Here is a 13,424-nt window from a genome sequence, read left to right as displayed (position 1 = left end):
ATGCCAGGAGGCAGAGCAGTACTATCTGCGCAGATTGTAGCTAACAAGCTCACCCACTCACGTGAGCCATCTTAACGAGCCTGCCTAACCTCCTTCTTCTTATATTGACGCCTACTGAAGATGCGCTTCGACCTTCCAAGTACCCCAATTGCGAAGCCCTTCTCATCTATATTGTACGTATTCTCTAGCTCAACGTTATACTCAGTGATATTCTGCTGCAGTAGGTTAAAGTAAAGCTTATACTTATATCCAGACTCAGCGTTATGGCGATTAGAGTCCATACCCGTCGCCTAGTGGCAGGTAAGTCGGTCGCGGTGACGGTGCAGGAAGCGTGTAACCCAGCTATTAGAGCAAGGATCCTAGGCTACTTTAGACGCGAAATTTTGTACTATAGCTCTCGTAGGTGGCAAGTGACGCGCTGAAAGTGTTTCTATATACTGCACAAGGTCTGCTTCTTGTTGTGGGGTGAGCTTTCGTTGGTTTAGGTCAGCGACGCCCTGAGGGACCTGCACACCGCGGTGCGCGCGGGACAACGTTGTGCGCGAAACACTGTGTTTTTGAGCAATATTTGTATAGACAAGTTTATCGCCTGGGTCTAAATTACGAATCTCTGCAAGCGCATCTTGCAGGCCTGGCATGGTTGTTGAGTTGTTACGCGTTGAAATACTGTGTAGATGTTGCGTGCCGGGCGTTCAGTGACTCCGGGCGTTGGGTGCACGGACACTGTATGCCAAAGCTCATCGAGACGACTGGGAGTCCGATGATGGTGTTAAGCTTCAGAAGTACTCAGACAGCCGAAGTCATGAATCCGGCAAAGAATTGGAGATCTTTGTGAACCGTGACGCTTCGGCTCATCATTGCAGGAAGCTGTTAGAAGAAAATAGAGGACGCAGGGTTGTCTCAATCACTATCGGGTCAAAAAGAGGGCAAGTCTTGACTTGCCGTTAGTGGACAAGAACGGCTCAAAGGACGATATTTCGGTGGAACGCTTGATGAGCAGCGCACCATGCAGGCATGTTGACCCTTGGTCTATAACTTCGCGTTGAATATTTGAGCACTTCGACGCGTCGTCAATAGCAAGCAGAGTTCCCTAACACATAACGCGACGCAGCATTGCGATGAAACATGTAAGAAAATGTTGAACGTAATCGGGAATTTGGCGATGTTAAGGCTTTCTCACAACGCAGGTACGCGGGTTGAAGCATCAGTCGTGGTTGAAGCCTGAGAATGCAAGCGAGGGCGCAGGTGGCATGGATTCCGGCAGCCGCGTAGTGCGACACTATTGGGTTGCCAATCTATGCGCAGCACCGCCTTTCAACAATACGTCACGCAGCTGCAAAGAGTCTCTTCTTTAGGCCAGGTAAATAGTACAAGAGCTCGAGAGACAAACTTTAGTCATCGAATCAATCAGATTAGGCAGTTGGCAACCTGTCTTAGATGCTGACTAGTCCTCTCTGCCTGCACTGACTTTTAAAACCGTGCTTTCTATTTCCACCTTTCACTTTACTACTGTCTTTCAGATGCTGATTGAACACGGCCTCTAGCATCGCCTGCCCAGGTGGTCGTTCTGGCGCTCAGTCCCAAGAGCTTGATCTGGTCATGGGAGGTGACGCTACGCCATTCTGAGTTAGTGGCTACTGGAAACTTCCACAGGGATTGTAAAAGAGGCGCCAGGTACCTAGGTAGTTCTCCCCAAAATGGACGAACGCGCGCCAACCTGCTTTTCCATCCGGCCTCTGTATGTTTCTTATAACATGCCTAGCAAGCAAACAACCCTTGAGGGCTTCATCCCATTCGACATTTGAGTAGAAGGTCCCCACCTTGGCGCGTGTTTAACGCTGGTTCATTAGCGCAACCGCTTCATCAACTGCTCTTTTCCACCCGGGCGCTTAACTAACTATGCTATTGCACGACGCATCTGAAACATTGTCGCGTCCAGAATGTCGGGTTTGACTAACTGTACTGGTGTGTAACTATCTTTCTGCTGAGGACCGCGCCGCAATGTCTAATATGGGGGCCTTGGGTGTCTTCGAAGTTGTTCGGGCGGTTCGAGGTGAACCTTTAAGTACCTCGAAGTACCCATCAACATGATGGTAGAAGAACTCTATCGCACTGGTTCGATACGAAGGACGCGATCCTGTGATTAGTCGCTATGGCTCAATATCGATTTGGCTCGATATCTCCGGTAGACGAAGCACCACCCGAGGTGCGCTTGGACAGCAGCGCGACCACCGGACTATCGCTAGACAGATCTTCAAGTGACGGTCAACTAGTTGCGTCTCCCAGTAAGCAAATAACTCGAAGAAATTATAGGTACGATGTTGACCATTGAGCAGCACCACACCGGGTGGGAAGCACCTCGTGGCTTCCCTTTACTCTTAGATGGTACTACCTGGTCGTGCTAGCTAACCTCGGTCTAATTCTGGGCTCCCTAATCGTTTGGCTCAGCTGCCAATCCAGGAAGAACCATGGACTGGGCGATAATGACGGCTCGTCGATGATACTCTTCGGGTGGCGCTTCACTCCTACTCTCATCGCCGTGCTTTACGCACAGATGACTGTCATATTGTTTGAGGATGTCAAAAGGACAGAGCCATTTGCGCGACTTGCTAAAGCGCCGACGCAAGGCACAAGTGCATATGGTACCATTCTCCAGACCCCAAGAGCATGGTGGTCCATCTTTATGGACATCTGTTTCTATCGAAAGCGAATTGGCAAAACCAGCTGGAGTTTGATATGCGCTGCACTCGTCAATCTCGTTGCACTGCTAATTATATCACCTCTTTCCTCGGCCCTACTCACAACTGAGGAAGCCATTATTCCTGGACCTATCGAATTCACGAGACTTGTACCTAAAGACGCCGTCCAGCTTCCGGCAATTGCGACTAGGGATACTTACTTTCGGACAATGGCTGCACTTATGAGGAACGTGTCAACGTCAGTCTGGGTCACCGATACCTCCTTAACGCTCCCGTTTTGGCCATCGTCGGAGCCGGCTCAATTCGGTCCCAAACTGACATCTACATACAGTGCATGGAATGCAGAAACTACCACATTACGGTCAAATTATATTTGCCACGATATGAAACTCGAAAGTGCAGGCTTGAGCGAGGAGCGGTACTCAGATGTATATTCGGTACAGCAACACGGACCCTACAAGGGAACGCAACCTATGGTCACTTTCGTACTGGACTCCGATCAAGGGTGCAGATACGAGTTGAAGATACACCCCTTTTCCGACCTCGCTTACAATGGAGGCATGACATGGTCCAATGCGACTACTTTTTTCCCTACTACTCTTGGCCGAGTACTCGCTTTTGGTGGCAGAGTCATCGCGCCTAATGTTACTTCCACGCACGTATACGCACGGGTCAACGCTACGCAAGAATGCAATAACCACGACATTATTCTCATGAACACTCCGTGGACCGCCTCTTTGAATGCTACGGAGATTGGTCCATTCATTTCCGACAACATGACGTACGAGCGCTCATCCGAATTTCGTATGCGAGGCATGCTGTGCAGTTCCCAGTACTCTATGTCTACAAATATTACAAGTGTCACTAGTTCTGGAAGCCCAGACCACTACCTCAACGCAAGCTCTGAATTCGAATCGAGTAGCCAGGGACTTCCTGACAACCTGGTTGACGTTTCCATCTTCCAGGCAACAAGCATGCAAGACAACTGGAGAACATACTTCGATTCAAGTAGCATGGAAACCGATGCCGACAGGGCTGGAGGGTCGGCTCCGGGTACCCCAGCGGAGGCCGGAAAGCTGCCAGGATATTCTGGGATGGCGCCCATGCTTGCCGCACTCTCAGGTTTCAATCTGACCGCCTTGATCAACGACCCCAATATCACTCAGACTGCAGCAAAAGTCAAGGGACGGTTCTTTACTGAGACGATACGTGAGGTGTTCGATTTACCTGACTTTGTTCAAGCAGAGAAATTCCAAGGAACAGCTACAGTCGTTCAAGAAAGGGTGGTTGTTTTGACCGAAATTGGATTTACACTAGCGGCATTATTCTACGCTTCAGCTGTGTTTCTCGCTGTGCTACTTTGGGTGTCTCGCTTACCCCACCGACCGCTCAATCTTCACTCGGATCCTTCTAGTATCGTTGGTCTAAGTCTTCTGCTACAGTCTCGCCTGGTTCGAACCGCTACCTTAAGAAACTTACACGCCGCATCAAGGAGCGACTTCTACAACTCGTTACGAAGGGAGAATTACTTGATGTCGGACCGATATCTAATCCAAAGTAGCGTACAACCCAGTATGTTAAGACATTGTTCAATGCCATATAACGAACTTGCTAATATTGGACGTACAGCATCCATCCCACCACTCATCAAAGCGAGATCTGATTGGAGACCGCGTGTGATCCACGTACGGATGCTTCTCGCTTTAAGTGTTTTACTTACGTCAATCATGGCCGCGATTTTGACTCTGAACGCCTTCTCCGCGCAGTCACTACTATCTCAGGTCGGCTTTACCTACGAGGCTGACATCTCAAAGCTGAATCTTAGCTTCCCGACATTTGCACCTATTTCCATCGCACCGACTGTTGCTAGTATCGTGATCGGACTCTGGTGGGACCAGCTAGACATGACATTTAGGACACTCCAGCCCTATATATCAATGTCTCAAGGCCCGACGCCAGTTAGTACTGGAGCAGGATTAACGTACAAGTCTAAGACTTGGGTCGGTGCAGCCTTTAAAGCTGCGCGCTTCCGGCATTGGGTCCTTTTCATGGTTGCCGTTGGCTCTGTTCTGGCCCAGGTTCTTACTGTCTCCATGTCTGCTTTGTTCGAGAGGAGATCTACGAACACTACAAAGCAGGTAAAGCTGCTCCAGAATCTGGAAATTCGCAATGATGCATTGGTATCAGAAATAAAAATACACCTAGGCGACGTGCCGTACAGCGTTTCCCAAAGTGTTTTGGACGAGTTGTATCTTGACGCTCGTAAGAACTGGCTATACGGGGCAGGGATACAACAATCATTCAACGGCTCCCAACTGCCCTGGTCATCAGGGGGTTGGAGCTTTTTACCGGTCGATTTGTCGCATATTTCAAACACTACAGATTCACAACCCCTACAGGACACCTACAGCAGTCCAGCAATCGCCTCGACTAACGTAAGCCTTCAAGTACCTGCTATCCGCGCACGACTGGAATGCAACTCCATCGAGGAAATCTCCAACGTATCATCATGGCTCGAGCCTGCCAACCTTACTAGAGGCGAGAGTATACTGCCAGAGGACATTGCACGGCTTGAGAGTACGGGGGGGCTTCAGCTTTACACGTTGTCAATCGGTATCTTTGAGAACAGCTCGTCCGCGACTCCAACCTTCTCACCACCAACTTATGAACCGTGCTGCGCCAATGGAACTATTGAGCAACCGCATCAGAGTGTCATAGGCTACTGGTCTGCTGTTGGAGCCCGACCTCCGTACGACGAACATGTTTCGTGGCCGCTCTCTGTTGTTCCAAAATGGATCGTCGGGAAGCCCATCAGTATCGAAAACTTCAACGGACACAAAAACCTATATTTCAGAGAAGAACCTCGAATGCAGGCTGCCAATTGTCAACCAATAATCGAGACTACAGGAGCTACCATAGGTGTAGATGCTGAGTCTGGGGCTATTCTTTCCTGGAAAGTTGAAGGTCCGGTAGAGCCGATGAACCTTGCATGGTCCGATGCTTTCACGCGGCATGAGATCCCTGGCCACACCCCAGCATTCGTCAACAAGTCTTACAAAGGGCCAATGAACATTACCACATCTTTCGGTATACTTTTTCTGGGCTCAATATTAGGGTCTGCAAACCGAAATTTTGATGACAATGCCTTTGTGTTTCGAGACAAAGAGCGTGGCATCGACATAGACCTCATGACCAATACAATGTATGCTATGGCCGGCAAAGATGCGGAAGCACTACTCGACTATACAACCTTTACAGAGTTGGCCGACCGCACATTCCAGATGTTCTTCCAGCAGTTTGTCAATAGCGGGTTGTCATTGGCGGAGGGCGGCTTCACGTACCAACCGGTGAACGACAAAACCATGGAAAATCTTACCCGACCAATCGACGCAAATGGCACAGTCATATTGAAACGTGAGAGTGTCCCGTCACGGAGTATCTCGGCGTCAGTGTCGACCCGCATCCGCGTTCTACATATGAACACCGTTGCAACATACCTGTCGGCCGCAATACTCACATGGCTCACGGGCACAACCTTCATCATCATATGTTTACAGCGGAAGTATACAAGCTCAATGCTCCGCGATGTACAGCTCATCGCCGATATGCTGGTTCTCGTAGGCGGCAGCGACAACTTCTTAGAGTTGGTGCAAGAGCGCGGCGTCTCACTGAAGAAAGATAGGGAAGTTCAAACAATGCTGGGTTGGTTCAAAGACAGGGACGGCGAGGTTCGTTGGGGAATCGAAGTGGTTGGTGGAAGAGATCCAGTTCAATGGGTGGACGCCCCAGAAACAGGCAATCATATCCGAGAGAAAGGCCCGCGGAAAGCTAGATGGTTACTTTCGTGGAGGAAAAACTAGGCTTTAGTGAGTAGAGAGGGAATGATTTATATCAGCTGCTATCTCAGCTGCACATCTTCCACATGTTCTACGGTCGTGAGCGCAGGGTTTCATAACAGCAAAACCCCTCATGATCTTGAGATCGCCGTCGCGTATCCCTGGAGTAATGGGTTAGCTCATTTGCCCGTACGCCCATCCACCGCGTTCGGGATGTCGTCTGATCAGAGTGCAAGATTATTTCCCTAGAGACGCTGAGTGTCTGCGTCAAGAACAGTGTCAACAACCCAGAATCCCATGGTTCACTGAACCAGAGACCTCCTTGACTTTAGCAATTCATCCGTTGGTCCCCCCTCCCCCTTCCCCCAATTTGTGGACCGTAACGAGCGAGATAACTCAGCAAAGGCAATGTTGACGTACGTTTGTGCGGAGTCGCACCGACAGATGCACCTAATCGATATCGATATCGGCAGGTGTATGTGGGCATAGTGGACGAAAGAGTGGAAAAGTGGAGCATAGTTACCAATCCTGCTCTGGTTCTAGAATGTCGAGCTACTATATGACGACGCAAAATCTAGTGTAAAGCCTGCTGCTTTTATTGTGCGCAAATGGTTGCGAGAGCAGGCTAACTACGCGGCTCGACGGATGCGATGGTCGCTACGTGGTTCAACAAAGGCTCGGCTCACAAACTCCAGCCCGGCTGCAGTTGGCCCATAATGTCACCTAAATGCTTGATCGATTGAACGGCTCCCCAACGATCGTCTTAGTCCTGCAGAATGTAAGGTACCGGCAGTTGTCGGCAAACTATAAGCTGGTCCATGGCGAAGGAGTGACGCAATGGACGTCGACTCACGGGTCGCGGAGGGCGGGCCTGAGCGCCCAGCTTTCTAGAATCTTGGATGTGGCATGCGAACCTGCAACGTAGAATTCTCAACTGTGGCTCGGAACGGAGGTATGGCTGCGTGGCCGGTATTTGGCTGGTGCGCAACAAGCTACCCATAACCGACCCGGCCGCTGTCAGTCGCGGGGACGTTGCTCATGCGGGTGATGCGTGCCGTTCAGAGGGGGGTTGGAGCGTGGTTGCGACATGAATTGGTTTTGCGAACATGTTCGTTGATAGCCACAGATTGGCCTGATGCACTAGCTCAATGGACGTGTTGATCAGAGCAATCGGAACCTGAATTGGCTTCCGCTTGCGATGTGATGCGCGAGGTGATCGCGTGGTCCAAACATACCAGGAAGCAGCGCAATCGAATAAGCATGTGACGTTGTTTCAAAATGTATTCTTAACATCACGACTCAGCTTGAAACACAGCATATTCGATTCTTGCGACACGAAAAGAAACTACATGTCACCCAGCAATTTGTACAAACATCTGTTACAATGATGCACCTAGTTCGAGGAGCTGCGCAATGCGACACGAATCAGCCACGCATGCATCCGAAATTAGTCAAGTTCACAAAGCAAGGAGCGTCGGTGAGATAATAGTGAATGGATCTATTTTCAAGCTACAAATAAGTTCAACAAGCCAAGACGTCTTTGCATACAACCCCACGTCCGTGTTCAACTAAAAAGGAGCCAAAAGTCCTCGACGAAGCGAATGAATGAAACAAATGTATCCCGCTAGCCCGCCTGAGGGCTAGAACCCCAAGATGGTATCCTGTATCGTGACTTCGTGAAAAAAAAAAGTGCGAGCGAGAAAGCGGAGACGCCAGCCTCCAAGATGGCCAGGCAACACACCCAATGTATCCTTCGGAGAACATGGTAGGCGAGGAATCAGAGTGAAGATGACAAAATCAAGCATGACAGGTACGGGTCGATAATGTGGTGTAGAAATGAATAGATTAGGCCTGCGACACTGTCTACCTCTGTCATTACTCGAGTTGGATCAACTCTAATCTCCTCTTCCTAGCTTTTCTGGGTATATCGCGAAATTGGTATTCTGAATTATCGGCTCGTGGAATATGGAAGAAACCAGTCCCTCAAACACCAATGCCATATTATAAAAGTGACATGTGAAGCTTATGCGTGGAAAGGCTGGTGACGGCGGGCGTGGTCGTGGACGTGCCTCTTTGCGTTGACGTACTCGTACGCAGTAACGTAGACAACCTTGGTCTTGGTGAGTCCCTGGTAAGGGTTCTCGTCTTGTTTTTGGGGCGCAGGGGTGACGGCGGCAGCAGCAATCTCGATATCCGCTGTGTAAGAGTCCTCCTCATCGGAAGCCGAAGAAGCGGACGTGGAAGTAGGCTTAGCAGCGGAGTACTCGGCCTGCTTGGTGGAGCTGGACGAAGGCTCGGCAGAAGATTCGGGCTCGCTAGGAGAAGAGCCGTAGTCACCAGAGGGCGCCTCTCCACCGCACATGTAGAAGTCCATACTGGACTGGAGGTCGCAAGTCTTGGTCTGAACGTCGTCAGGGAGGACGTAGGAAATCTTGCTGCAGGACACAGGGTCGTGGCAGGAAAGGATTGGGCACCAAGTGTTAGAAGCAGCCGCGACCGCTGTGCCAGTCTGGTTGCCTGCAACAAGGTAGTATCCCTCCTGTCTGGTGGGGCATTCCTCGCTAAGGCAGTCCACGTAGGAAACGTCGAGGTAGTTGTTGTGGTACTTGGCGTCACCGGAGGTTTCGAGATAGTACTCCAGTTGGGTAATATCAACACCCTTGCACTGTTGCGTCTTTGAAATCTTGATAGACACTCCGGTCTTGTCGGAAGTGGCAGGGGGGTAGTTCTCGGAGTAGGTCTCGCCAGTCTTCAAAGTGACCATGCCATCCTCGGGGCAACCATCGCCCTTGTAGACGGACCAAAGGTGAACGTCGTAGTCGCAACGGTTGATGATACGAGCGTAGGGCTTGTTCGTGTTGCATTCCTTGTTCAAGGTGACAGCGCTCCTGAGGGAGGCGGTGGCCGACGTGGTCGCGACCATGGCCGAGGCCGCAGAAATAAGGGTAATGAGCTGCATCGTTATAGAATTGGACCGGTATGATATTTGAGGAAACGTTGAAGACCCGAAGAGATCGATCGAAGGAATGACTGCTGAACACCTGAAAGAGTGAAGTTATTCAGCGAATGAACGTGGGTGACGAAGTCTTGCTTAGGCGGTAGAGAAGGAGTTTGGGACCTGGGGGATGCGCAAGTAAATAAGATGGCTGCATCCTAGTCCACGCAGCCCAGGCCCACTTCGAAGCCCGTCCGCCATGGAACTAGTCGTCGCCACGGCGTGGACTTCTTTAGGACGGGGCTAAACGTCGTGGCTAATCCGGAGAACAAGCATGGGACAGCGTGCTAACCGCGAACAGATCGGTTCTGAACAAGCTGGGTAAGGGGCGATCCAATCGGCCAAGCACGGTGCCTGATCGTCAGGGCAGTCACACTGCGAGTGGTAGTAACTTTGACCATCTCATGTCGGGTAAAGCACGAAAGCAGCGTAAATTACAACAGGGATGCCGCCGATCGACGTTGCTGTCCTCCTGGCTTGCACTGGCTGCAGAATTTTTCGGTTGAAACGAGGCAGCTTCTTGGGCGCGTCCTACACCACCTACAACATAGACGCAAGCAGTTGCTTGGCTCATTGACGAAGTTGGGCGCTCCATTGTTGTGGTGCGCGATGTGGAAGTCTTCAAGTTGGTGGTGTAAAAAACCGAGATGAATCCGCTTGGCGAGCCTAGCTATTCTCTTAAGCGATCCATCTCCCGTTCGCAAGGCTTGAATAGGGGCTGTGTCCAGGCCTCGTCACTCCCGTAGGAGTATGATCGTCTGCCGCAAGTTGTTGGATCGTTGAATCATAGTCACACAGTATGTAAGGACAAGTCGTAAAACAGCTGTCATGATTCTGCTGGAGCCGTTGAGTTGCGCGATCCTTTGCGATGACCAGTCGAGGATGTGTAGCAGGAACATGCATCGACAAGTGCGAGGTCCAGGCCAGTGCGTTGTCGCCATGTTGCAGAAAGCCGGTAGTTTGAACCATTAGGAAGGGCTCATCCCCACTTGTAATTTCCCGGAGTCGCCAACCGGAAGTCTCCCACGATAGGCGGTGCAAGATGAGATCAATACAGCCACAGATGACAGCTCTTTGTTCTTTGTTGCACTCCACTGCACTGAATCGAAGCAAACACAGACTGACCTTGGCTGGCTTGGAGGTGGAGCGTAGCGTTGTGAAGCGTGCGACGAATGTCGTCGCCCGTCGACTAGACCATCTCGGCGACGCGATTCATATGCAGAGCAATCTACCAGTGAGTCGTCCATAGTTGTGCTCCAGTTGTGCAACTTGTCAAGAAGCATTGTCATCTGCCTGACTTTACATAGTCACTTTGGTTGAGAGCCACGAGAAAAGTTCTTGTGGGGCCCTTTTAGTCGACACGTGACAAAAGTCCGCTCACCAGAGATCTGCTTCCTCGTCCAACAGCTTCCTGTACCACTGTCATGTTTGTTCGATAAAGATTCTCGAAAACGAGAAACAGCTGATAGTACAGCCAACGGCAACCCTTTTTAGAAGATGGAAACTATTTCCTCAGGTCCTCCTTTCGCAAGAAGACATCTCGCCTGCTTGCCTCGTCAATCCGTCTCGCATCTACTCGGAAGCCTTCACAGTGCAAGTTTAAGTACCTAGGTATGATACACCGCATAGGTGCGCAGCAGTCTGATGCATGTTCTTTCGTTCTTCTGCTCTGGATCGTGTCAGAAGAATTTATGGCTCAGACGTACCATTCATACACTGAGTCCACGCAGGCAATGTCTTAGTGGTTACTATGTCAAGCACGGGGTACTTCACGACGTCGATTTAAAGACCAAACTTGTGCCATGTGACTTGCGCCCATACCGATTGGCACACACGGAGCTAAAGGCTTGAGGTCAGAATAGAAGCGTGTCTTACCCGATGACGCGATGAGTAACGTTCCACGGCCCACTCGAGCCATGGTACGACATCACGACCATCGACTACTGGACAGCAGTCAAAATCGACATACGCTAAAGTCAGGCGCGGCCAGCTCCCAGATGGATCACCTTATACCTTACCAAGTTATGGGTATATGTTCCTTCCGACTTCGAGTTTCCTCATGTTTGGATGAGATCCGGCCACGTGAACGGAACGACTCTATGGAATGTCGAGATTTTTATGTTCTAGTTGTTTCGCCGGTAATCGACCAACACGCGTGGTATCTTGCCTCCTTGAGAAAACGGATACACCAGTTGTGTGCGTTACAGGAGATACTGGTAGGAAACTTGAAGGGCAATATCTGCGTCGGCATGATCGACCGAGCAAAGGCTCCGTTTTCTATCTAACTAGGAAGATCTCAGGTTCTTCACGCCTTCGTCGTACTCTCTGAGGCCGGTGTTCAGCGAGCCGTACGTCGGCCACACTACAGATCACGCCCACACTCAGGCTAGACTCGATACTGGTAAATTGCAGTAATGAGCGGCAGCTGTATTCGCCCCCACTCAACTACCCAAGCAATGACGCTTCCAGTCTGCCGTGGCACCACGTCAGTCGGACTGCTGATATGCTTCAAAGTCAGTTCCATCTATGCCAACGGAATACTTTCAGATACCGGCCACGACAAACATGCGGTCGCACCATCTACTGTATCGCGTATACCTCTGCGTTGGTTGATACTTTGGTTGCGAGACACAATTGTGAGATACAAGCTTCATGACCGTTCTGGAAGGCTCTAGCTAGTTGCTTCACACGAAGATCAAACGCTCACTACAGAAGCTATTTAGAAGCAAAGCACTTAGTTCACACTAAATCATTGCAACGAGCGGATGCGTTTTCATGCCACGTATAGCACGTGGCTCTGCAAGTAGCTGAAGGAAGCCGCATGCTTATCTGTTCAGGCGCAGTGGGTACCGTTCTTGCCGTGTTGCGGTAATGGTTATGCTGCTCGTCGGTCGATTTCACGTTATCTTTGCAGCCGTCTCCGAAGTGACGGTATAGATGCGGTCTTGTTGCATCCAGGGTGCATCTTTGGCGCAGTTTATCTCTTCTTTGTTATCTAGATCTTTATCAAGTCCTTGTTTCTCCGCGGAAAGGATGAACCGATCGGATTTTGCCAGCGCAAGCCCATGAATGCATCGTCTTGACGCTTCTGTTACTGTTCAAAAGCTGACAATGATATCATGGGATCTGGGCGTACCAAAATGGGATGCTCCAACGGTTTGAGCATCATCTTCTCGATCCTCCACCGCCGGTGACGAGTTAGCCGCCTTAGCAGCATCCTACGATTGTTGCGCTTATCCTTGGACATCTGTCCTTGATTCTGCCCCTCATATGTTAGTCCTTCGTCCGCGAAATCATGCATTGCATCCCATCGGTTCGATTCAAGGAATCACTTGGCGCGTCGAACGGTGAACTTTACGCAAAAGACTGTATTCGCAGGTTCCTCAATGGACGGTAAAACCGGGAACAAAGGCAAATGAACCGGCGCTACCAACCGCAGGCTCCAATAGAAAATCAGATTGGGCCGCAATAACCAGAAGTTAAAGACGCGGCAGTTTGAAGGACCACACTAGCATACCATGGGTACATTCGAAGCTTGTGATTGAGGAAGCGATTGTCGCGAAAGAAATCTTCCGCAGTCAATGCACGTATAGGATCCTTGTACTGTGTAAGGCATGCACGGTGTTGGACATACTCAACCAACCTTGGAAAAGTAGCCATAACAGCCGCAAGTCAATTCTGGTATAATCCCGTCAACCATCGTCGATATACACCAATAGTTCTGTATCTTGCCTAAGCAAGGATAAAATAATGCGTTTTCTAGAGCATCATGTGCACGTTCTTCTATGCACGCAATTGCATATAACATTGCATTGCATCACTCAATCTGTAGCGGCACTAACTGATAATAGATAGTCTAGGTAAGTGTTCGTAAAATTCTACAATAGCGCGTGT

The 13,424-nt window shown here is 50.2% G+C and overlaps 2 protein-coding genes across 2 annotated transcripts; one reads left to right on the top strand and one right to left on the bottom strand.

The window, feature by feature from the left end:
* Positions 1-2,152: 2,152 nt before the first annotated feature.
* On the top strand, positions 2,153-6,559 carry ALTATR162_LOCUS1665 (uncharacterized protein; the record flags this gene model as incomplete). The annotated part of the gene is made up of 3 exons (XM_043309263.1): positions 2,153-2,285; positions 2,337-4,271; positions 4,329-6,559. The coding sequence occupies 3 exons, from the start codon at positions 2,153-2,155 to the stop codon at positions 6,557-6,559; spliced, it is 4,299 nt and encodes a 1,432-aa protein (XP_043165198.1).
* Positions 6,560-8,558: 1,999 nt separating this feature from the next.
* Positions 8,559-9,494, bottom strand: ALTATR162_LOCUS1664 (uncharacterized protein; the record flags this gene model as incomplete). The annotated part of the gene is made up of 1 exon (XM_043309262.1): positions 8,559-9,494. One exon carries the CDS (start codon positions 9,492-9,494, stop codon positions 8,559-8,561), a length of 936 nt encoding a protein of 311 aa, XP_043165197.1.
* Between the last annotated feature and the right edge of the window lie 3,930 nt (positions 9,495-13,424).

Source organism: Alternaria atra, assembly GCF_907166805.1.
Source record: "Alternaria atra isolate CS162 genome assembly, contig: 21, whole genome shotgun sequence".
Lineage (NCBI taxonomy): Eukaryota > Fungi > Ascomycota > Dothideomycetes > Pleosporales > Pleosporaceae > Alternaria > Alternaria atra.
The sequence above is the reverse complement of the archived record's forward strand: the minus strand, read 5'-3'. Positions and strand labels throughout refer to the sequence as shown.